The sequence below is a fragment of the Syngnathoides biaculeatus genome, chromosome 18 (genome assembly GCF_019802595.1).
Source record: "Syngnathoides biaculeatus isolate LvHL_M chromosome 18, ASM1980259v1, whole genome shotgun sequence".
NCBI lineage: Eukaryota > Metazoa > Chordata > Actinopteri > Syngnathiformes > Syngnathidae > Syngnathoides > Syngnathoides biaculeatus.
In genome coordinates, this window is record NC_084657.1 from 6,441,890 (window position 1) to 6,467,827 (window position 25,938).

Here is a 25,938-nt window from a genome sequence, read left to right on the forward strand (position 1 = left end):
TTCAGGCATGGGGAGAACATGCAAACTCCACAAAGGTGGGGATGGGGTTTGAACCCTGGAGCTCAGAACTGGGATACCATTGCTCAAACCAGTTGCTCCACCGTGCCACTGGAATAATATTCAGTTGATCTCGTATAATATTGTGGCCACAAGTTGAAGAGTTATTTGCTCAACATTCTGATTAAAAAAAATCAATGGTCCTGCCTCGCTCAATGACGACCTGTTTCCTGCTTTTCAACTGACAGTGGTACTTTTGGGCCATTGTCACACAGAAGGAGAATTACAGCCCTTCCACAAATGTGGTAAGGTAGTTCAGAGTTTGCCATGTTGGTGCAGCTGGAAAGTGCTGTCCTTCCAATTCTGAGGACCTGGGTTCAATCCCTGTATGGAGTTTGCATGTTCTATGCTATGTGACTTTTCTCTGGGCACTCTGTTGTCCTCCCACATCCCAAAAATGCAACATTAATTGGACACTCTAAATTGCCCCAAGGTGTGATTGTGAGTTTGACTCTTGTCTGTCTTCATGTGCCCTGCGATTGCCTGGCAACCAGTTCAAAGTGTAACCTCGCCTCCGGCCCGTTTCCCGCTGGGAAATGCACCAGCACTCCCGCAACCCTTGTGAGGATAAGCGGCTATGAAAATAGATGAATGGTTCAGAATTTGGCCCTATCTGTGACACTATGACACAGTCATATAAACCCCAAGCAACACCATGAAAAGGTGTGGTTTAATCAGAGAGTTAAGGTCTGTTGAAACTTTGAATATCTTCGATCTCTGACAAACAAAGCTGATGCTAACAAGTTGTTACATTTTTAGAGATCTGTTCTTAAAACACAAAGAAAATTCATGTAAGAAAATGTCATAAAATCCACCCCTACACACCCCCACTTTGAGGGTTTGGTCATTCTCATCTGTTCACATATCAAATAATATGTGCAATAACTATGCATGACTTTTTTCAAGTGCAATTCACAAAATCAGGTCACAGAGACAACAAGAATCAACAATTCTTGCAATGCATTATCCATTCAGCAATTGTATCGCTTATCCTCACATGTTTCACAGGCATGCTGGAGCATAAAACCTACTGAAGTCCCTGATGGTCTAGTGGTTAGGATTCACCACTCTCACTTCTGTGGCCCGGGTTTGATTCCCGGTCAGGGAATGTTGTTTGGTTCGAGCCAAGTGTGTTCACATGAATGAATGATTGCTTTCAATCTTGTGTCCCCAGACCAAAAAAGTGTACACTTTCGGCTGGTCACACAGCAGGATAAATGCAGAGCATAGTGTCGGTGAGGTTGTCCAGTTCAAAACTTTGCCAAACAAATATACGTTTTCATCCATACCGCATGGTCTCGTGTGTTTACCACATCCACCCCTGGCACTGTAAACTTGCAGGGTGCTGCTGAAAATTCAAGTACTGCCGGTCGAACAGGGTGTTCGATAAATTCAACATGGTGTAGTTGGGAAGAGAAATGGAGTCGGGGTTGTTTTAAAAGAAGAATATTTGAGAATGTCTTGGAGGGGAAAAGAATACAAAATCGAGTGATAAGGCTGAAATTTGCAATTCAGGTTGTTATGTCTAATGTCTTCAATGCAGCCCTACAGGGGCACAAACAAGAGCAATCTGTAGGCCGGGCCCAAGCCCGGATAAATGCAGAGCGTTGAGTCTGGAGGGGCATCTTGCGTAAAACTGTGGCGAATAAAGATGAGCGTTCATCTGAAGAATATCATACCGGATCAGTCGTGGCCTGGATAAACAACGCCCGCCCGCGGCACTGCTAACCTGCAGGGCATCGGTGGAAATTCAGCAACTGTGGGTCGAAGACCAAGAAGAGGAGGAAAGCAGATTCATCGGCAGAAGAAGAGGAATGCACAGACCCTACAACTGAGTGTAGGGATTTTGAATGTTGGGACTGGAAGAGGAAAAGCTCAGGATTTGGTTGACATGATGATTAGGAGAAAGGTTGATATATTGTGCATACAAGAGAGCAGGGGGAATTATTATTAGTCGATTATCAGAAAAACAACCAGAGGCAGAACGGTGGCGCAGTTGTAAAGTGTTGGGCTCTGTGGATTTTCTCCAGGCACTCCGGTTTCCTCCCACATCCCAAAAACATGCATTAATTGGAGACTCTAAATTGCCGCCAAGTTTGATTGTGAGTGTGACTGATGTCTGTCTCCATGTGTCCTGTGATTGATTAGCAACCTGTTCAGGGTGGAGCATGCTCCTCCTCAAGGACTGCTGGGATTGGCTCCTGCACTTTCTCAACCCTCATCAGGATACTGTAAGTACCTCAGAAAATGGATGGATGACTGGACGTTTATTTTACCATCAACTAATGAAAAAGTGTATTTGGCATAATGAATAAACAATCTCATCTTTGGGTTGCCATCATCAAATTGCACAGCATCATATCTTTGAGTTGTTGTTGTTGTTCTGGATAGTAACAACCACTCCATTCATAAGGCAAAAATATATCTGCCTTATCCCCACAGACCCACCAAATAGCTTTGAAATTTCCCAAAGTAATGTTTCCTACGAATGTACGATGTGTTACCTGCAATGTCATCTGCTGGACCTTGTCCTGCAAATGGAATGTTCCTCAGTTTTATCTTGAGCTTTTTTCCAAATGGGTGTACCTTAAACTTTCTCAGGTAAAATACACACTCGGGACTTCCCATGAATCCTTTGCGTAACCATGTGACTCATTTGAAAAAAAAAAAAAAAAAAGTTAATTTCACTGGTCTCACCTCAATCGAATCAGGGTCAGGGGATTGGAGATGCTCATATTTTCCAAGTAGGTTCAGATTTTGTAAACTGAATCACATTCTCCTACCTTGCAGTCCGATATTATTGTCATACCATATCAGATAATGGGCTGTAGGATTGCCATGTATGAAATCTAACCTCCTTCACAAAGCATGCTGGCGATGACATTGCAATGGAACCGGTATGTATGCATTTCTTTCGGCCTGTCCTGTTCGGGGTCGCCACAGATGAATGCTCAGACTTGTTTGGCACCGTTTTTAGACCGGATGACCTTCCTGACAGAAACCCTTCGGCTTTATCCGGGGAGAGAACTGGAGCCTATACTCGCGAACTTCAGGAAAAGGCAGATTACACCCATTCAAGTTTGATGGAGCCCTATGTTGTTGGCTATCTTCGTTGCATGCCACCACAATTTGTAATCTAGATTTAACCATTCAATGAGATTTCCTCTATTTGTTGAACTTGAACATATATATTGCTCACATTCTGTATTTTTTAATTTGTTTTATAAAAAGTGCACAATCACCTTTAAACTTAGATCTCCTCAGGGTATTGAACATCAAGTAATTATCATTTAAAGTTAGATTTAGCAGATCTAGTATTTTCTCTTGACTATATTCCCTTCAACCCCGTGTTCACAATGAATATGAATATTATGTTGTGGACACAAACATGGCAGTAAAATTGAGTGTCTGAAAACACCTTTAACTGGAAGCATCGTCCAGATTCGGCTGCGGTTGCTGGACCACATTACTGCTCTCACCAAGACGGGTCGTAGGTCGAGGGCCATCCCTTTTAGGTCCAAGGTCTTGTGTGGCTTCTTGCACTTTGTCATGCTCTTGCTAAGTGTGACGAAGTGAGACACGTGATAATTCTACTTTCGGACCCATACAAAAGCACATGTGTTTTAGCGCTGAACACGACAAAGCTGGTAACCTTTTTTTTTAGTGACATACAACTGTGTTTCAGGCCAATACTGGGACACATACCAAGACATTTCCATGGATGAGTAAGTGTATATGGGGATATTTGAAGTAAGTACTGTTGTACATCCTTTAGCAGGCATATACCATGTGATTTAGTTACTGTACCTTATGAGCTGCAGCCACCTGTTTCTTTTCTTTTCTTTCGATGGGAATCTGAAGAAAGATCAATTGGGACAGGTTCACCTCTCATACTCAGGGGCGGGTTGGGGTTGGAAGTCCTGGGGGTGATGGGTTGGGAGTCTGCGGCAGTCGGACCAGGTTCTGTGTGTGGGGATGATGGGGCACTGATTCATGGGGTAGGACCAATGACTGCCAACTGGGGACCAGGCAGTCATTGTAACAGGGGGTGGTCGGTTTCATACTTAGCGACATGGCGGCGCTCCTGAGGCCTCGGGCTGGATGGCTACTTGTTGTGAGGGCTCCCCTCTCATGGCCCATGCGTGCTCCCTGGGTCCCTCATCGTTCTATTGTCAGGTGCCCCTGTCTGCCCCCCCTCCCCCTTTCCAACAAATAAGTTCTTTTATCCTGTCCTCGGGCTGGGCCAAGACTGACTCAATTTCGGGCCCTGCAGGTTGTAGGGGGGGGGTTTCTGTTCTTCTGGGGGTGTGGTCCATCCACTGTCAGTGGCCATTTTTTGGGGTGACTCGTGGGGAGAAGGGGTGGATCACCCTGGCTCCCTCGTCGTGGGATGTGTCCTGTCCACAGGGTTGCTCTCGGGTTTACCCCTGTTCCTGGTTTCCATCTTCAATATATCGTGTGTGGTCCTTCACCTCCACGCTGCAGACACAGCAGTTTTTAAATATTCTCGTCAGTCTTTGGTGTGAATTTACTTCCTTGTGTCTGTAGGCAAACACTCTTGGGATTCTTTTACTGGGTGTGGGGCTACTCATTTATTCTAACAACTCATGTATACAGGATGAGCCTTTTGTATCAACCCACTAATATTCTTGTTCTATACACTTCTATAATTCACAGAGTCAGTCCCATCACATTCCTGTTGTCATGTTGGGTTCATGATCTTTGTCTTGCATGCTTTTTCCCCTGTCCTTGTCCTGAACTATCATGTCCTGTTCTTTCTTCACAGGGTGTCGCGTTACATTCTCATGCAAGTGTATCCTTGTGATTTCAAAAATATCTTTTCCACATCTTCCATGTTGAGGTTTGATATAACCAGAAACACTGGAGCCGATTCCTCTACCAACACCTGGACCAGGTAGTGTGGCCGAGCGTTCTGAGGCGCTGGGTTTAGGCTCCAGTCTCTCAGGAGGCGTGGGTTCAAATCCCACTACTGGCATGTTCTTGTCAAGCCAGATTCAATACTGCTATATTCTCATTGGCTCTCACAAGACGCTGGGGACAAGGCATGATTTTGGCTACAAGAAAGTTAAGCTCTTCCTTATCCTCATTTTTCTCTTTCTCATTTAATTTGTTTGCATGTGCATGCAAAGTATTAGCTCCCCAGAAAGTGTTTCCACAAATCACATTATGTTGGTTGTTTATGCTGAAATACGGTGGCACATTTTTGGGTACTTGAACAATGATTTCAAGTTGACAGAACACTGAAAGGAGGATTTCTCTTCCAGTTGGAAGTAAATCTTGAATTGAAGAAATGGTCACAACTTGCGAATCTCAGACAATGAGAAGACAAGTCAATCCATCCATCCATTTTCTTTGCCACTTATCCTCATGGGGGTCACAGTGAGTGCTGGAGCCTATCGCAGCTGTTAATGGGCAGGAGGCGGGGTACACCTTGATGTTTTTGGGATGTGGCAGGAAATCGGAGTGCCCGGAGAAAACCCATGGAGGCACGAGGAGAACATGCAAACTCCACAAAGGCGGTTCCTGGATTGAACCCGCGACCTCAGAACTGTGAGGTCAACACTTCACCAGCTGAGCCACTGTGCCGGCAGACAAGTCAATATTGAATAATTTGAATTGCTAAACATACCAGGAGAAGACAAATGATAATGCAGAATCCAGAAACTCCGGCTCGCTCAGGATTGTTTCAATGTATCAATTGCTAGGTTTTGGTTCCAGCACGGTTCTGCTGCACCACTCTGCTGTAGAGTTGTCTGACTTTGAATGTACTCTCATATATTTCTGACAAAAAAGAACACCAGACACCCTCAGTCGCAGTTTGATGATCGACATTGTTGTCGTGTCATCGTACTTGCAGACACATGTCTTGGACATTCAGGTGAAGAGAGGGTGGAGCTGTCAACTTATTATCCCCTGGTGGTTAGTTGGCTCTGATGGTGGACGAAGATGCTGGTCAGATGTGGCAGGCCCAAACATATTGTGATGGTCTGCTGGGAACGGCTGGCAGAATCCTCTGTCAAAATGAGTTTCATCTCCCACCACAGACAGAACTTTGCTCATTTTCCAGGGGTGACGGGGACATTGACTCCGAGTGGTCTATATTCCATGCCTCCACTGCTGAGGTCGTAGTTGAGGCCGTAAGGTCGTTGGTGCCTCTCATGACGGCAATCCCGAGCACGTTGGTGGACATCAATCGTGAGGGATGCCGTGAAGCTGAAGAATGAGTCCTTTTGGGCCTTTTTGGCCTGTCGGACCCCTGCGGAGCCTGCTGGATCGCGGTTGGCCAAGCGGAATGGAGTTTTGGTGGTTGATGAGGAAAGAACCTGAGTGTGGGAGAAATTCAGTCATGGAGAACGACTTCAAGATTGCTTTGAGGAAATTCTGGTCCACCATATGGCATCTCAGGTGAGGGAAGCAGTGCAATGTCAACATTGTTTATTGTGAGGATGAGGCGCTGCAAACCTCGACTCGGGACATTGTGAGTCGGTGGAGAGAATACTTTGAAGACCTACTCAATTCCTCTGTCACGCTTTCCCATGGGGAAACAGAGTCTGGGTTCTCTGAGGCGGACTCTCCTATCTCTGTGTTTGAGCTCACCGAGGTGGTTAAAAAGATCCCCGGTGGCAAGGCTCTGCGAGATTTGCCCTGAATTCCTAAATGCTCTGGAATTTGTGGGGGTGTCATGGTTGACACCCTTCTGAAACATTGCGCAGACATCAGGAACAATGCCTCTGGATTGTCAGACTGGGGTGGTCGTCCCCCTTTGAAAGAAAGGTAGCCACAGGCTGTGTTCCAGCCACAGGGAGATCACACTCCTCAGCCTCCCTGATAAGTTTGATTCAGGTGTGCTCGAGACGAGCGTCCACAGGGAAGTTGACTCTCAGATTTAAGAGGAACATTGTGGTTTTTGTCCTGGCCGTGGAACAGTGAACCAGCTATGAGTTTACATCCTAATAAATTGATCCTCACCGAGAAACCATGGCACTTGGAGCATCCTGGTTTTGGGTAGTTGCTATAAATCAAAGTAGTAATGGACTACAAAAAGCAGCAAACATGTGGCCTGAGTAGCTCAGTTGGTAGAGCATCAGACTTTTAAAATGAGGGTCCAACATTCAAGTCCCTATTCAGGCTGTCAACCAGTCAGAGCTTCTGATTTGCACAATCTAGTTTTGAATCCTGTCTCCTCACCAGACCCCGTCGCTCAGTGGTTCGAGCAGCAGTATTCAAAAGTAGGTCTTGGGTTTTAAAAATCTGGGCACCCTGATTTAGAGTCGACAATTAATGCATGTTTTTGGGATGTGGAGTAAACCCGAGTGCACGGACGAAACCCATGGAGCAACGGGGAGAACATGCAAACTCCACACGGGGGGTGAACCCTGGACCTCAGAACTGTGATACCAACGTGCACACAAGTAAGTCCATCTTGACACTATCATAATAGTCAGTTGTTGGTATAATATTGTGGCTGCAAGCTGAAGAGCTGCACATTTTGATGACAAGAAATCAACGGCCCTGCCTTGCTTAATGACTTCCTGTTTCCTGCTTTTCAACTGACAGTGGTACTTAAGCGCCTTTATCACAGAGGATTGTATTTATTGTATGTAGTTGTTGTATTTTTAGAGTTATGCTCTTAAAACACAAAGAAAATCCATTTCAGAAAATGCCATAAATTACACCCCTACACACCCCCACTTTGAGGGTTTGGTCGTTCTTTTCAAAGTCAACCCGGTCATTTATTCACATGTCAAACAATATGTCCAGTACTTATGCCTTACTTTTTTAAAGTGTAATTCACAAAATTCGGTCACAAACAAAACAAGAATCGACAATTCTTGCAATGCATTCTCCATTGTACATCATCAAGCTTCCCCACTGTCTTCTGAGGCTTGGGTCTTTAGGAAAATATTGCACACTGTGTTCAGAATTGTTGGAATTGCTCCAAAACTGAACCACACACGTGATCAACATTGTTATGGATTGGTTTTCCCTTACAATCACGAAGGAATTCTCGAAACCAAAGAGTCTCCGTGCTCATGTAAAACGCACCACCAGTCCACCTTGACTGACGTCAGAGGCTCCGCCCCCAAAAGGAGTCGTTTTTCAGGTGGTGGAAACTAGATCAAAGTTCACTGCCTTTAATTCAAAAACACATCGAGCAGGATACATATTTTATGGAACAGTTTTACATATATTTTCATCCAGATACAATCATTTGCATCCGAAATTTTGCAGTACAATCTCTTTGAACTGACGCATGCACTGGGTTGGTAAAATGAGCGCAATCCATGCTCCAATGGACAGGTGTATATATATATATAATATATATATATATATATATATATATATATATATATATATATATGTGGCACGGTGGTTCAGCTGGTAAAGAGCTGGCCTCACAGTTCTGGGGTCCCGGGTTCAATCATTAACCTGCCTTTATGGAGTTTGCATGTTTTCCCCGTGCTTGCGTGGGTTTGCCCCGGGCACTCCGGTTTCCTCTTACATTCCAAAAACATGTAACATTAATTGGACACTCTAAATTGCCCCTTGATGTGATTGTGAGTGTGACTCGGTGTGACTGTGATTGGCTGGCAACCAGTTCAGGGTGTACCCCGCCTCCTGCCCGTTGACAGCTGGGATAGGCTCCAGCACTCCCCGTGACCCTCGTGAGGATAAGCGGTGAAGAAAATGGAGGAATGTATGTATATATATATACACACTATGTATGTATGCGTAGTGTATATATGAGTAAATATACAATGTATTCTCCATGTGTGGACTTTGTTTTGAATCAACAATGAAAGAAGCTGCTTTGTGTTTGAATGTTCTTGTCCACAGTCGCTCGAAAACTCACCTCAGCGCTTTCATTGATGGCCTAGCCAACGTGGACCTTGTTCTTGTTGCTTTATTGTTCTTTGTTCTGGATGTGGTACCAGGGCAGGACCGACTGCCGGAGAAAAATTCTTTGTGTTTTTACACACTTGGCCAATGAAGCTGATTCTTTCTCTCTTGCTTTTGTTCATGTTTCTCCTTCAATTTATCTTCTTCAGCTGTGCTTCATTCTTAAATTCTCTTCTCGCTTACGTTCATTCACATTATATGTTTCAGCGACTCTTTAGTCTTTACTGTATATAACTTATATTTGTAAATAGTGTTCAAGATAATGTTCTGCAGTTTTGTGATTCATTGAACAAACCATGCATGTTCTCAAATACAGTGTTCATTTGCTAAAACGCAGTTCACTTTCTGCGGCATCGCTATGACACTGATTTTTCTGTATTTGCAGCTTTTTACAGTGTATGAATGCGTATTGTGTCCTGTAGCCAAATTGGTGAAGAGAAACCCCACATCATGTGCTCTATCCCGATTAGATAAGGGACTGTAGACCATTGTCAATCACCCAAAGTTATGGAGCGCTGACGCAGGGGTGGCCAGATGCAATGATCACTGCAGGAAAATCATTCACACCATACAAGGTGAAATTGTGGTAAAGTAATGCATTGGCTGGGAATCGAACCCAGGTCAACTGCTTGGAAGGCAGCTATGCTAACCACTATACCACCAATGCTCTGATGTCTGTTACGACTGCTATGAAGATGACTTTCAAGTTTTGGTTTCACACATTGGTATAAAACACAGCAAATGGTAGAGACACCAATGAGTGTCCCATATGGTCTGCAAGTCAGGAAAAAGATGATACCTGTCAGCACTCTTTCACCACCATGCTCGCCTTCACCTCAACATGGGTGTTATTTGTTAAAATAGCAACAACATCATTTTCTTTTTTCATTTGAGCCACTCCAAAGTGACGGGATTTGCCACATATCCTCCCACTGTTTGTCGAATTTTAAAAAGGGTAAGCCACATTCTTGGATTAAAAACACATTGTACTTGAAAGTTTGAAGAAAGTATAAAACACTTTGGGCTTTCATTTTTGACTTTATGCTCCTAACCCTTATCGTTGAAACACTAAAAGGGAATGATTTTAAAAGTGAAAACATACAAAGAATCTCTGATTAAAAGCTATTAAAAGGGTGCCTGTTCTGGTATTCCCATCGATTTTTGTTCTTCCTTTACATCAGCAGTTAGGAGGTACGGTACTTTTTCAATGTTTTCTGTTTTAACTCTTGGTTTTGGTCTTTCCTGCAATCTTCTATTCATGGTGTTTCGGGGTTTTGGCGTTGATTGTAAAACAATATTTAAAAAGGAGAGTTCTTTTGGTGAACTTGAGGGAAATACTCGTGATTCATCATTTGATCTATCTGAATTTATGGGCTTTCCACTTTTATCTGAGCCTCAGGAGGACTCAAAGGAGAATTCTGATTCCGGTCGTTTTGTTTTTGGTGCACAAGGTATTGGAGTCTCATCAATTTCGGTTTGTTGTAGGCTCGTTCTCGCTCGGACTACTTGTAGGCATTTCCTGCAGCGGACTGTTTTCCCCATCACTCCCAATCGGTTGTCCTGGCCCCTCCCCACCTGTTTCCTCTTCCTCCTTTACAGGTTTTGGCGGGAAAACTGGGGTTTCTTCCACCTCACCCATTTCTGATCTTGAGGTAACGAGTTTCGCTCTTGGTTCTAAATCCTCTTCTCTTTTCGCTTCCCAGCTTTTAGTCGGTTTGCAAAAGATCCAGGGCATTTTTTCAAGAGATGGTCTGAGTCTCCACAGAGATTTCACTTTCTGCCATTGGGACATTGTTCAAATTAATGCCCAATATTTCTCCATTTACCACAAATGACTTGCTGACACGCCTCTGCCGGGTGTTTACCACACTTGTGGCATAGCTTGGGCCGCTCTTCCTCATAAATGTAATGGTGTTCGCTATTTTATCTTGTTTGTGTTGTGTTGATGTGTGTGAGATTAAATTGTCGCATTTTGCTGGTTTGAACAAAAGGGACTTTAGTCTAAATTCACACGTGACGCAACGTGGGGGAATATTTGTTAAAGTATGTGGAAAATGTATTTTCTTTTTGAGGGATTTGAGGGAAGATGCGGAGCGAGCAAACAAAATTGACATTGAATACAAGAACCAACAAAGGGTGACATATGCTTAAAGAAGGCCACAGTGAGAATTGAACTCACAACCCCTGGTTTACAAGACCAATGCTCTAACCACTGAGCTATGCGGCCCGTCTATTGAAAACCAACCAAAAACAACGATACAACTGCGCTAAAAAGCAGACCATCGTGGTAGAAACTTTCCTTTGTTTGGTGTGAAATGGACTCCAATATAGAAGATAGCCTTCACCTTCAAAAAATTAGTTTTCTGGGATTGGCTCCAATGGGGCTGGGAGGGTTGTGAGGGATTGAAAGTTTGGTCTTATCTCATTTTTCATGTGGTCCTCCGATAGTTTTGGATGACACTGATCATTCTGTATGCACATTGAGTGAGAAAGAGAGAGAGAGAGATATTTGTCTATTGCGGATCCATCCATCTATCCATCCATCCATTTTCCAACCCACTTGTCCTCACAAGTGTCACAGTAGTGCTGGAGCCTTTCCCAGCAAACTTTGGTCGGACTACACCCTGAACTGGTCGCCACTCAGTCACATTGCGAATGTACACACACACACACACACACACACACACACACACACACACACACACACACACAAGTACACTTTGTTACCAACTATGTTTTGCTCTCCCATCTCCTTTTTGTAACATCTATGTAAATGAGGGGTGTTTTGAAACCAAATGCTGAGGAGAGGATAATCAGAGAGTGTAGAGGTGAATTGGACCAGAGAGTTCTCCTCTCTCTTCGCGAGCTGTCAAACTTGAATTTGTGTCTTTGCTTCCTTTTTGTCCTGTTTAATGAATGTCCAATTGGTAAACCTGACATTTACTTGGCCCTTCGAGCCGGATCTCAAGATACCTGAGGTTTCAAGGGGCTGAGCCGACGTCCAGGCACAGACCGTGGCCACAGCACTTGAGACCCTTTCCGGGACTGGGCCTCGGCTTTGTGACTGGAGACTGAGGGTTGACGGGAAGCCGAAGGAAGTAAAGACATCTATGGTGAGTAGGAAACACACACTCATGAGGATGAGAATTTGCGCATCTGGGCGACTGCGGCAGAACCAAACCTTGAGAAAACTCGTCCCTATTGAGCAGACAAATTCGTCTATAAAACATGGAAAAGGGCAACGTGTGTCCTGTACGTAGTTGAGCTCCGTGAAACGTATGCTTGCGGGCCATAGTCCACATCTGGACGACTGGCACTTCCTGAAGTGATCTTGCACAAATTTTTTAAGGTACGAGCAATCATTTAGATGATTTGTTTTTACTTTGACTGACTGGTGTAAACTTCATCCAATGTTTATATGATGCGTGCAAACTCAATTCACTTCACAATAAGCAGCAGTTTGGAAAATGTCAAATTCATCCCAAGAAAAAATGCTGCCTTCAACACTTTTCATGCTACTCCAAATTTTCTGTTAAACAAAACAAAACAGAATTAGATGTTTTTTAAAACAGCCAAACAACTCTGCAAGTGGAAATTAAATTCACCCTCTCAAAACCGTCAAATAAACAACAATTCAAATCTTCCATGTTACATTTAATGTACTTTTTTCTTGAACAAGGAACTGCATAGAAAAATTCCTGACAGGTGTTTGATTCATGTTTATACCAATAAATATCCTGGTTCAATTCGCAATGGCTAAAGTTATCAGCCAGCTCTACATTCTCATTTGCTGACTCACACGTCAATCACGAGACCATGCTCTACCTTTAAAAGGCAGATTGAAAGGCAAAGAAATTATGATGTGGAATGTGAACATGCTGACTCCAAGAGGACATTGTTGTATCCATCCATCCATCCATCTGTCCATTCATCCATTTTCTTAGCCGCTTATCCTCACAAGTGTCACAGGACCGTTGAAGCCTGTCAGAGCTATCTTCAGGCACGAGGGAGGTGGAGTTCACCCTGAACTGCTTGCAAGCCAATCACAGGGCACATGGAGACAAACAACAGTCACAATCAAAATCACATCTTGGGGCAATTTAGAGGCTCCATGTAATGCATGTTTTTGGGATGTGGGAGGAAACTGGCCTGCCCAGAGAAAACCCACGCAGGTACAGGGAGAACATGCAAACTCCACACAGGCGGGGCTGGACTTTGATCCCAGGTCCTCAGAACTGTGAAGCCAACACTCAACAGCTGTGACACCGTGCTGCCTCTTGCTTAGATAGTAGCAATAAAAAATAAACTGAAAACATGCATTAATTTGGTTTGTGACATTGGACTGCTATTATTTTGAATGCTGCTGTATATAAGTTGCATCACAATGGTTCAAAAGGGGATTGGGTGGAGATCGAGATTTGGAAAGTGAGACAGAGTATTGAGTAAGTTTCACGATGAGTACCAACAATAAGCGTTATTCTTAAGTCTGGGATCACTTTGATCTCATACAAACCAAATAATGTTTCATGCAGTGTTTGGGAGATGTATAATGTGATAATAATTTAATCTTTAAATGGGTTGTAGAATAACAATTGCTTATAGGCATGGTATTTCCTCCACACACAGAAATTGACTTATTCCATATATCCCATGCTCGCCAAGATGAACGAGAGACCCAACAAACCAGGGTTACTGTCGAGATTGGAATTCCTGGACTGGTAGTAAGATGTGTGTGTGTGTGTGTGTTTATGTCATGCATGTTAAGTAGAAGTGAGTTGAGGAAGTGGCCCACTACCAAAGAGGAGACAAAGTTTTCTTGCCCAGTATTACACACTACAGAAGAAGAACTAATCAGGTTCTTTTAGCAGAGGATGGTTTCAATCCATTGACCTTTGGGTTATGGGCCCAGCACACTTCCACTGTGCCACTCTGCTACTCAGATGGCCTAGTAGTGCTCAAGAGAAAATGCGCATTGAAATTGAGAATTTTTTTTTAGACTTTTTTTAGTACGAACGATACGGCTTGGAAAATGGCAACAAAACTTTATGTGCCTTCATAAGCGCGAGCTCACGCAATTGTAAGTAACGATGCCAGCATCAAATTTGTGTTCTAAATCGTCGCTAACATTGGTTGATGCGTATGAACAAATTTTAACAACAGCACACAAGTATGTTGATTTACAGCAAGCAGGGAAGATGATGCGTCATAGTCTGCTGTCGGAAAAATTTCATGGATATGTCACACACGGTTCTCCCCGTCAAGTATTCGCTTCCTTGAAAGTGTTTCCCTCAATGTCATTATTTTGTCATGTGGGCTGAAGTGTAGTGGCACCTTTCTGGGTACTTACAGTCATTTGAAATTGACAGATGATTGAAAAGAGGAATTTTTTTCCCAGTTGTAAGTGAATTGAGGGAATGAGAACACGCCTTTATTGCACAATATTTCTCACGATTAGAAAGACTTTAAAAAGTCGGATTCAGAGAATAAGTTTGAAAGCCTTATGCCACCACGATGATGGAACATTTCGGATTTAAGGCTGATGAATGCAGCCGTCCAGATCACACCAATCAGCCGATAAATCAAATGGAATTATGAGTTTACCCCTTTAAGAGCGGAGGAGGCTGTTGTCAGGTAAACTCGGCAGGAGAGTATGTGGCCGAGCAGCAGGTCGTTGTAAGAGAAAGTTTTGTGTGCTGCGTCAGGCTGGCGATGAAGCAAAACTGCCTCGACTGATTGATACATTGACCACCCCTGATTTAGATTATGATTCAACGGAATGCCGGCATAGTTACCTACAACTGCGTGTGTTCACGCTCAATAAAAGGTACGTAAAGTTGAGTTGCCATTTTGCAGGCCGTATTTTTTTTTTTTTCCCCCCATAGAACGCTCTCTTGCGAGCAAAGAGAAATATCCCTGCACAGCAGAGTAGTGCAACAGAAGTGTGCCGGACCCATAACCCAGAGATCGATAGATCAAAACCATCCTCTGCTAACTGGTGTTGGTTCGCCATTGTTCTTGAGTAAGAAAAAAAAGCTGATCTTCTCATTGGTTGAGGGCCTCTACCTCAATAAGCTTTTAACTGGAGACACACAACACACACACGTACCTTACTGCCAGGATTTCCCGTCTAGACAGGCTCAGTATGCATGTCATCATGTCCAGCACACAAATGTCTCAGGATTTATGATGTGTTATTGCCCTGAGACAACTTTCGAGTGCAGAGCAAACACCACGCCTACAGGCAATTATTATTTTTTTACCTGTTTAAAAGATTAAAAATACAATTCAATTATGAACGGATTATACATCTGCCAAAAACTGCATTCAACATTACTTGGTTGTATGAGATCAAAGTTTAAGGATGGAATTGGGAGTGAACACTTATTTCCAGAAGAGACAGGAACATAGAGAGACGTACAAGAGCGGAGGTAGGAGCACACAGGTGGACTATATTTTGTGCAGACTATGTATTGTGAAGGAGGTTACTAATTGTAAGGTTGTGGTGGGAGAGAGTGTAGCTTGACAGCATAGGATGGTGGTGTGTAGGATAACTCTGGTAGCGGGTAGGAAGATTAAAAAGACAAAAAGGTACAGCAGAGAATCAGGTGGTGGAAGTTGAGGAAGGAATAATGTTGTGTGGCCTTTCGGAAAGAGGTGAGACAGGCTCGAGATGGACAGGAAGAGCTCCCGGAAGACTGGAATACTTCCAAGATACTCAGAGAGGCAGGCAGGAGTTTACTTGGGGTGCCTTCTGGTTGGCAAGGGGAGGAGGAGACTTGGTGGTGGATCCCCAAAAATCGAGGAAGTCATCCAAAGCCACACAGAGGGATAGAGATCGGTCACGAATATTGGATAAAGGGTCGGACCCAAATGCTGGACTCAGAGGCAATGATGTGATTTCGGTGTTTTTATTCCAGCCAGAGGTCATACAGAGGTGCACAATCCCAACAAAGGCAAGGCCCCAAAAACAAGAGGCAAAAAGCATGGTCCAAAAACATGAAAATGTCCGATAACTACTCGGCAAAACAAGACTTGGCGGTGGTGGCACAGGATCACTGGGCTGTGGTGACAAGACAAATACATTAGAAGTAGCTTTATAGTCGCGCAGACACATGCAATCTCATACAATGAACTGGCAACAAATACAAAACACAAGGCTTTAATACATGGTAATATTAGTGCCAATGAGGGCCAGGTGAGGAGCTGCTGTTGGAGGCAGCCGCATACACGGCACTGCCCTGGCCACACCCCTGACATTTTCAAAAGAATTGATTTTTTTTTTTCAATACACATTTATCAATACATATGCCACATAGATAAGCTTAGCCAGCAGTTTTGTTTTGTTTTTAATTTGTGGTTTTACCAGATTTATATAGAGTACCACCACATTATTTTTTGGATAATTTTAGTAAAGCACCAGCTTGACAGAAACACAATCAAAGGGTGAGAGCTTTAAAGTACAATATTGTGGCAATATTTAAATATCCCACTGTAGTAAAGAAGAAACTGGTGACAAAACAACTAGAAAAAGTACAGAAATACTTCCAATAATCATTCTATTACAACATAGTTTATCATGTAACAGTAATTTCAATATTGAGTTGGAAACGACTATAACATTCATATGTATACACTAGACAGACAAAACATGATAAACATCCTTCAAGTGAATTACTAAATATAAGTGTACCCAACTAATTAGATAACTAATATATACATACAACACCTATAAGAACGAAATATGAACGACTGAAACGTTGGGGGCGGGGGGCAGAACAACGACAGGCTAACCAAGAAAGACATTTCGTTCTTTATTCATTTCAGAAAACATTTCCCATGGAGTGACATAAAATTTGTGCTGAGAACACATTACAAAATGAGCACATACTGTATAGCCAAGGTTTTAATGGCTTTAAGTATCCTAACATTGATTGTGTTGCCATCCCTACAAACTTAACTAATGAAATATTGTCATAGTTAGAATATGAATGATAAAAAGTTGTTTCTATTTTGCAAGTAAAGTCTGCAAGTTAAAGACTTATAACTACAAGCCACAAAGCTTGACATTGTGTGATGAAATCAAGTGTGGAGCTGAATTTATTTGAAAGTGCAGCGCTTTCTTGTTCAAAGGGGGCACAGTTTCATCTCTTTGAACCCAGGACCTATTTCAAAGTTTAAGCAAAAGTGGCATAAAGGCAAAGTGCACTCAAAAAAAAAAAAAAAAAAAAAAAGTGGCCAACCGCTAAATGTTTCATGACTCCATTTTGACACACACACACACACACACACACAAAAAAAAAAAAAAAAAAAGATCTGCAGTGCCCTCAAAGGCACTAGATTCCTTCAAATGTCAAGTTGCATCAGTTGTCTTTTTCCATGAATTACAAGAGTCCTGCACATGCTTACTGTCTGTATGAAGCACTGAAGGGGTGGGGGAGAGACATTTGTATGCATTTGATACATTTACTGAATATTATTCAACCAGAAAACAATTATCAGATTTTAACCAAAACTGAAACTGATTCAAAATGAATGAAACAAAATGCTTTTCCATCCATTCACTCATACCTTTGATAAATGCAGTCACATTCGAAGTAGTTTTGCAATAATATCTGCAATAAGAAAAGCAAATTGATTATCACATCTTCACCCTGTCCAAGCTTTTTTGCAATGCCTTTGTTTTTGCCAGGCCGAATCTTTTACATACTGGAGTTTGATCACATTCACCTGGAAAGGACATGCTCCTCTCCAACTGCTTTAAAGATTCTTCAGACAACATGCAGATCTCAGCCTTCAGTCGGCGTCGGCCATCTTGAGTCAGGTGCCAAAAACAGGACTTCCTTTTTCCATCTCTGCGCATTTGGTTGCACGTCTTACGGAAGCTAGTGTTGAAGCACAGGTTATGTCGTATTGTGTTCTTCCAGCCATCAGGAGCAGTCTGAAAGAAAGGGAAGTGTTCTCTGGGGAAGAACAGGAAGGAGTATGATTAGGCTGCAGTGTAAAATCCAAGCCACTTTCTGAGCCACTTATCCTCACAAATTAGAGTCTCCAAATAATGCCTGATTTTGGGATGTGGGAGGAAACCTGGATTGCTTTGAGAAAACTCATGCAGGCATGGTGAGAACATGCAAACACTACACAGGCGGGAACCCCAGTCGTCAAAACTGAGGCTACAGCTGTGCCACGGTGCCGCACAGCGTAAAATCTCAACATAAAAACTTGGATCATGGCCATTTTCTGTAATTCCACCACAATGGTCTTGGGTCAGTCTCAAAACATACTGTTCAGCAGAAAGTTTACCAATAATTTTTTAGATTTGTTTCAAAAGATTGAGGTGAGACTACTCTTGTAGAAGAGAAAGATGAAAATGAAGGTACGCACTGGAAATGAGAGGAATGAAAAATACCCGAAGTAAAACAGAATATATGTGCGTGAATGAGAGTGGCGGAGGAGGAAGAGTGAAGCTCCAGGGGGAAGAGATGGCAAAGGTAGATGACTTCAAATACTTGGGGTCAACAATACAGAGCGAAGGAGAGTGTGGTAAGGAAGTGAAGAAACAGGTCCAAGCGGGGTGGAAAAGTTGGCGGTGGCTCCGAAGAACCAACAGAAAGCAGAACTTGAGGTATCAAAAATGAAGATGCTGAGGTTCACGCTTGGTGTGAACAGGTTGGATAGGATTAGAAATGAGCTCATTAGAGGGACAGCCAAAGTTGGATGTTTTGGAGACAAGGTTCGAGAGAGCAGACTGATTGTTTGGACATGTTCAGAGGAGAGAGAGAGTATTTTGGTAGAAGGGTGCTGTTGATGGAGCTGCCAGGCAAAAGGACGAGAGGAAGACCAAAGAGAAGGTTTATGGATGTGGTGAGGGCAGTTGGGGTTAGAGAGGAAGACGCAGGAGATAGGCTAAGATGGCAAAAGATGACACGCTGTGGCGACCCCTAACGGGACAAGCCGAAAGGAAAGGAAGAAGAAGCCTGGATTTAGTGATGGGCAAATGATACTCAGGCTTTGGGTCTTGTGTCGCTCTTCCTGAAGCCCAGTGATTTGAAACACTGTGTCGGAGCATGGTCGCTGTTTCGCTTCATGTTGCCATCCATCAATGTTCTGAGTCGCTTATACTCACAAGAGTTGCAGGCGTGTTGGAGCCTATCCCAGCAGTCAATGGGCTGGAGGCGGGGTAAACCCTGAACTTGTTGCCAGCCAATCACAGGAGACGTAGAAACAAAAACACAATCACACCTAAGGGCAATTTAGAGTGTCCAATGAATGCATATCTCTGGAATGTGGGAGGAAACTACAATCATCTTTTCCATGACATGAGGGGCAGTGGGTGTTAGAGAGCAGGATGCACGAGATGGGCTGAGATGCAAAAAAAAATTACACGCTGTGGCGACCCCTAATGGGACAAGCCGAAAGAAAAAGAAGGGTAGACTACTCTTGTGGTTTCGTGAATAAGAATGAAAACCAATCTACGATCATCCAGTGGTTAAATTTTTTTATCCCCCTATAGAAAAGCAGAGGTAATGAGAAAGGAAAAGCAATATTCTGGAATGGTCAAGAAAATTGCTTGTGTTTCCAAAAGCATGTTTTTAACTTACAAGACAAAACTGAATACCAAAAAAAAAAAAAAAAAAAAAAAAAAAAAAAAAAAAGCGTAAAACACATTGGAAATAGATTATCATGGCTCAATTCCAAGTGTTAAAAATGGTTGTGTTCGCAGTGTATGTCAATTTTGGCTGAATATCACAACAAAACCTTCAATCTTATATCAGCTTTGCATTTTTTTGACCTGGTGAAGCTGTAAATCTGCTGCACTCTGAGGCTCCCATTGTGACTGCTTTTAAGTGCTAGAGCAATGAGGATGCAATAATTAACAGGAGGACGAGGCCAACATCCAGGCATCAAGATTTCTTTGTTCTGGAAAAAATAAATAAGATGCTAAGCTCAAGATTTGTTGATACATTTCTCCATTCTGCTCCCCAGACCATCACATTACACAAACATCTGTCATTGATTAGGATAGTGTCTCCTCACCCATACTTCTGTATGCCTCCTATCACGTCTGCAGTGTGTAGTGTCGCAAGAGGTGCAGTCATCCTTTGTTAGAGACAAAATGTAATAGCAATTTGATTCCATTTGTGATCTGATCATTTCTTCTGCAAGAAAATGTTTCTGAAGTCACATTTTCCAGACTAAATAAGACGGACAATTTCGCTAACAAAAGTACGTAAAACATACATTATGTTACACCATGACCAGTATGTACAGTTATATACCATGTTGTCGGTGGATGAGGGGAGAACACGCATTTTTTCCCCCTGGGGAGAAAACCTGTGGCGGTTTGTGGCTTGTGAACACTGATTCACTGGCTTATGGACTTCCTCTGCATGTTCTTGCAGAATCTGCTGATCCATTGCAGCTTCTTCATAGATGAGCGGACACGCAATGTTAGGATTAACAAGAAGCCACAGGTTGGGCTTCACAAAGGTGTCTGAGAAGAAAACGGGCAGTATTTGAATTTCATAACAGGTTGAAAAATAGTTAATGTTACAGTACACTATTAGTCGAGAACACACTGACAACTGCACAATTTTAAGGGGGAAAATAAATAAATGCAAATACAGACCCAGTGCGGGGAGACATTTCTGTATACACAGTGAAGAAAATAGGTATTTGAACACCATGCTATATTGTAAGTTTTGCCACTTAGAAATCACAGAGGAGATTTTCATTGGATGTGCATGTCCACTGTGAGAGATAATCTAAAAAGAAAAATCCATAAATCACAATGTTTTATTTATTTATTTATTTTTTACAATTAATTTGTGCGATACAGCTCCAAATAAGTATTTGAACACCTGTTTATCAGCTAGAATTTTGACCCTCAAAGACATGTTAGTCCATCTTTAAAAGTCCACCTCCACTCCATGAATTGGCCTGAATCAGATGCACCTGTGTGAGGTTGTTAGCGTTTATAAAAGACACCTGTCCACCCCGTACAATCAGTAAGACTCAAACTTGTAACATGGCCAAGACCAAAGAGCTGTCCAAAGACAGAGACAAAATTGTATAACTCCACACGACTGGAAAGGGCTACAGAGAAATTGCCAAGCAACTTGGTGACAAAAAGTCAACTATTGGTGCAATCAGAAAACGGAAAAAGCTAAACATGACGGTCAACCTAAATTGGAGTGGAGCTCCATGCAAGATATCACCTCGTGGGTTCTCAATGATCCTTAGAAAGGTGCGGAAAGAGCCCGGGACTACACAACAGGACTTGGTCGATGATCTGAAAAAGAGCTGGGAGCACCTTTTCCAAGGTGACTTTTGGTAATACACTAAGACCTCAGGGTTTGAAATCATGCCTGGCACAGAAGGTTCCCCTGCTTAAACCACCACATCTCAAGGCCCGTTTTAAACTTGCCAATGACCATTTGGAGGATACAGAGGAGTGATGGGAGAATGTTTTGTGGTCAGATGAGACCAAAATTTAACTTTCTGGTCATAATTCCACTAACTGTCTTTGGAGGAAGCCAAATGATGAGTTCCATCCCAAGAACTCCACCCCTACTGTGAAGCGTGGGGGTGTTAGCATCATGCATTAGGGGTGTTTTTCTGTCCATGGGACAGGACGACTGCACTGTATTAAAGAGAGGATGACTGCGGCCATGTATTGTGAGATTTTGGGGAAACGACCTCTTTCCCTCAGGTCAGAGCATTGAAGATTGGTCGTGGCTGAGTCTTTTAACATGACAATGACCCGAAGGAGACAGCCAGGAAAACAAAAAGGAGTGGCTCCGTAAGAAGCATATCAAGGTTCTAGCGTGGCCTAGCCAGTCTCCAGACCTAAAACAAATAGAAAACCTTTGGAAGGAGCTGAAACTCCGTGTTTCTCAGTGACAGCCCAGAAACATGTTTGAGCTAGAGGAAATCTGTGTGGAGGAATGGGCCAAAATCCCTCTTGTGGTGTGTGCAAACCTGGTGAACAACGACAGAAAAAAATTTGAACTCTGTAATTGCAAACAAAGGTTCCTGTACTAAATATTCACACATTGGTTTTCTTAGGTGTTCAAATAGTTATATCACAAATAAATCATAAAAAACAATTGTGATTTCAAGATTTTTCTTTTTAGATTACCTGTCTTAAAAGCGGAAATGCACCTATGGTGAAAATTTCAGACCCCTCCATGATTTCCAAGTTGGAGAACTTGCAATATAGCAGTGTGTTCAAATACTTGTTTTCTTCACTGTGATGTTTTACTCAACTTGCATTTATGTGAAAAGCATAACATCACAGTTGACATTAAGGTAAGAGTAAAAATCATTGGTGATGACACACACGAGTCAGCAACCCAAAATGTTGACAGAGCCAAATTGGACCAAAAAAATAAAAGCTTTATAATGAATGCAACACATCCTGTATCTATATTAGCCTACCATCAAAATGACTAAGACGGCTACAAAGACATGAGTATTCATAATGTTAATTTACGCACCATGTGACTGCTCTGTTGTACGATACTGGCTCAAGTTTAACTTCATTACAATATGAATTTTGTTTTATTCCTTTGAAATTAAAGAAATGCAATCAAGCAAACATTTTTCCCCCCCATGTCATTTTTATTTTAAGGATTTAAAAAAAAAAAAAAAAAAAAAAAGGAACGTGGATAACTTGGCCCTTATCTGGGCACTAAACAGAGTGCAATAAAACACAGCCTGCGTTAATAAAAATAAAAACAGCCTTTTGAAAACGGGTTTTTACTGAATATATGCCTATGACAGGATTGTGTTCTTACCAGTTTAATGTAACTTCTGTTTTCCGACATCACTGGTCAGCTCCTACCATCTGTGAAAGGTTTTCCACACTTTATCTCCTGGGTTGCAATAAAACTTGCAGCAGTAGTGGAGTTGGGAGATGCAATCCGCTTCTTAAATTTAATTTTGAGCGCCTCTAATTTCTCCAGAAGTAATGCAATCACACTTTTTCCTCTCTTTCCCAACTTGGTATTCTGCTGTAATTGTAGCATGCCTTCCCGAGAAATGTCTTTCCACATTTCCACTCTTATTTGACAACTTCTCGCTACAAAGCAAACATTCAGGCAATCCTTCCACATTGGGAAATAGTTCCAAATGATTCGCTCCAAGAAATTTTGAATCTTCTGTTCTCAGTTATTTTTCTCTTTTTCCCCTTGGGATCCATGGTCCATCACGCAGCCGCCGGTTTGTTAACAACAGCCACCTGCCCTGCTGATAGAAACGTGTATCGCAGGTGATGGCCCAAATCTTCATTGACAGAAATGCTGAAATTTAATATTTATTCTACACATTCTTACAGCATTGAAAAATGTTAGAAATGTTTGTGTCATGTTTGTCCTCTGACAGAAACCATATTAAAACAAAAAATATATTTCTCAACCCCATCTTTTTCCATTTTCAAATATTTTTGAAAATACTCCAGGGAGCCACTAGGGCAGCACTAAAGAGCAGTGGGTTGCCGACCCCTGACCTAATCTATTAATTCTCACAAGGATCTGAAGCTAGACTACATTGTGACTGATCACTAGTCAACAACGGGGAAAATCAAAATCCATTTCCACTAACCTTCTGACTGTCATTGAGTAGCAACTGGAACAATACCTGCACTGAAGTCGTGTACGAACCACAACAGTGTATTTTTATAAATCAAATCAAGTACAATTCCAAAAGCATAAAATTTGAGACAGATTTGGGATTTTATTCATGCAATTAATCACATTTGATTCCTATATTTTTTTTGCAATGAACTATATTTGATTCCTGTATTTTTTCCACAAGGTTGTAGTGTCTTGTTTGGAGCATCAGTTTCAATACACAAATATTAAAAAAAAAAAAAAAAAAAAAAGGCCTGATTTCAACTCAGTGTGCAAAAAAGTGAAACACCAGAAATTTTGGTTACTTAGACAAAGGGAAAAGAAAAAAAATCCTCACCTGATGTTTTGTCATACCAAACAAACTCATCTTTTCTTTTCCAGGCGCTTGCCAAAGGGCTCTGTGCCACATCTGGATCACAAAGTTTATCATCTTGGAGGGAAAAAAAAAAAAAAAAAAAAAAAGACGCAGTGCTTTTACATTGCCCTTTAAGAATTTGGGTGAAGGTGTGGTATCAAAGTTTTCTCCTCCCTCACTTGAGAAAATGTAGTTTATTCTGAACTTCAAGCTATACCATCCACTTGTCTGAGAATTCACATACTGAAGACAAAAAATATATATTAACTACCATACACAAAATAAAAAAGCACATCTGAATCAAAAGGGAAATTAAAAAAGTCTCAAGTTAACCTAAAACATAAAGAAATGTAATGCTCAAAAGCCCATCAGTTGGTTGTTTAGTTGCATTTAAAATACAAGCATTCATTATGAGGGGGGGCAACAGGATCGCAACACTGGTCAGAACAAATCACACTCTTATTGATCAACCAATATTGCCAGTGAGGTAATGTTTGTACATAGTTTAAACCAGAGGAATATAACTATTTACCATGACAAAACTGGTCAGTAGTAGTAACCAGTTTCAGCTCCTTATCCATGTCCCAGTCTGTCAAACCTACAGAGCAGTGCAGGTCGAAAAGTTGGGCTGAGGTTTGAAGATGTAAAGTCATGCCTAGACCTTGAAAAAGAAGGTTCCCTTCTTCTTTTGGACACTTTAACTCAGATAAGGAAGCCAATGCACGCTACTGCAGCTGCAGCTCATTGCAGTTGATTAAACTAGGATTGAGTTGGGAAAGCGTTGGCCTTACAGTTCTCAGGTGCAGGGTTCAATCCCAGACTCGCCTGTGCAGAGTTTGTATGTTCTCCCTGTGCCTGCGTGGCATTTCTCTGGGCACTCTGGTTTCCTCCCACATTCCAAAAATATGCAGCATTAATTGGACACTTAAAATTGCCCTTAGGTGTGATTCTGACTGCAGCTGTTTGTCTCGAGGTGACCTGCGATTGGCTGGAAACCAGATCAGGGTGTACCCCGTCTCCTGCCCGTTGACAGCTGAGCACCCCCCGTGACCCTTGTGAGGATAAGTAGCAAAGAAAATGGAAGGATGGATGAATTTAGCTTTCTGAAGGACTCCAACACAATGTGTACAATAATTTAACTGGGAATTTTAACAGAATTTTTTACAATTACTTGCAACAACACCCTCTCTCCCTGAAAAAAAAAAATCAAAAGTAATACATATGCTTAATCATTAATCCTGAAAAACAGGTCAAAACAGGCTCTGGGAAGTGGTTTTTTTTTCAGCAATAAAAAGTGCAAATGTATGCAAAAGCCAAAGCAAAGTTTTGGTATTGAACCAATTCCTGTAGAGGGGAGAGTTTTAGGCAAGACACCCCGAGATTATGCTTGGAAAGCAGTCTGTCTGAAGTAAGTGCAGGCAGGAGAGTACATGGGGTGTCTTCTGGTAGGAAAGGGGAGAAGGAAACTTGGTGGTGGAACCCCAAAATACAGGAAGTTATTCAAGGAGGGAGATTAGCGAAGAGGAAGTGGGACACGTAGAGGACTGAGGAGAGGCGAAAGGAAAGCATTGAGATGCGTCATAGGGCAAAGGTAGAGGTGGCGAAGGCTAAACAAGAGCCATATGACGACATGTACACCAGGTTGGACACGAAAGAAGGAGAAAAGGATCTCTACAGGTTGGCCAGACAGAGGGATAGAGATGGGAAGGATGTGCAGCAGGTAAGGGTGATTAAGGATAGAGATGGAAATGTGTTGACTGGTGCCAGTAGTGTGCGCAGAAGATCGAAAGATGGAGGAATGCCCTGGAAATGAGAGGTACGAAGATTCAACCATCCATCGATTATCCAAGCCGCTTATCTTCACAAGGGTCACAGGAAAGCTGGAGCCTATCCCAGCTAGCTTCAGGTGAAAGGCAGACCACACCCTGAACTGGTCGCCAGTCAGTCGCAGGGCAGATCTCGACACCATCACTG

The 25,938-nt window shown here is 42.4% G+C and overlaps 1 protein-coding gene and 2 non-coding genes across 5 annotated transcripts; all 3 read right to left on the bottom strand.

Moving 5' to 3' along the window:
• Positions 1-9,574: 9,574 nt before the first annotated feature.
• Positions 9,575-9,646, bottom strand: trnag-ucc (transfer RNA glycine (anticodon UCC)). Its single transcript has one exon. It is a non-coding gene; the product is annotated as a tRNA-Gly (tRNA).
• A 1,487-nt stretch (positions 9,647-11,133) lies between these two features.
• On the bottom strand, positions 11,134-11,206 carry trnat-ugu (transfer RNA threonine (anticodon UGU)). Its single transcript has one exon. It is a non-coding gene; the product is annotated as a tRNA-Thr (tRNA).
• A 4,665-nt stretch (positions 11,207-15,871) lies between these two features.
• On the bottom strand, positions 15,872-24,720 carry foxr1 (forkhead box R1). 3 transcript variants are annotated; one of them, XM_061804145.1, is made up of 8 exons: positions 24,497-24,717; positions 23,947-24,039; positions 20,256-20,401; positions 20,014-20,076; positions 19,769-19,896; positions 17,707-17,939; positions 17,548-17,591; positions 15,872-16,039 (listed from the first exon to the last, which is right to left on the bottom strand). In XM_061804145.1, exons 1-7 carry the CDS (start codon positions 24,615-24,617, stop codon positions 17,563-17,565), a joined length of 813 nt encoding a protein of 270 aa, XP_061660129.1. In that variant the 5' UTR covers positions 24,618-24,717; the 3' UTR covers positions 15,872-16,039; positions 17,548-17,562. The 3 variants fall into 3 exon arrangements, with proteins under 3 accessions (XP_061660129.1, XP_061660128.1, XP_061660130.1); XM_061804144.1 differs by having other exon boundaries at positions 20,256-20,470; positions 24,497-24,711; XM_061804146.1 differs by lacking the exon at positions 23,947-24,039 and having other exon boundaries at positions 20,256-20,470; positions 24,497-24,720.
• Positions 24,721-25,938: the final 1,218 nt, after the last annotated feature.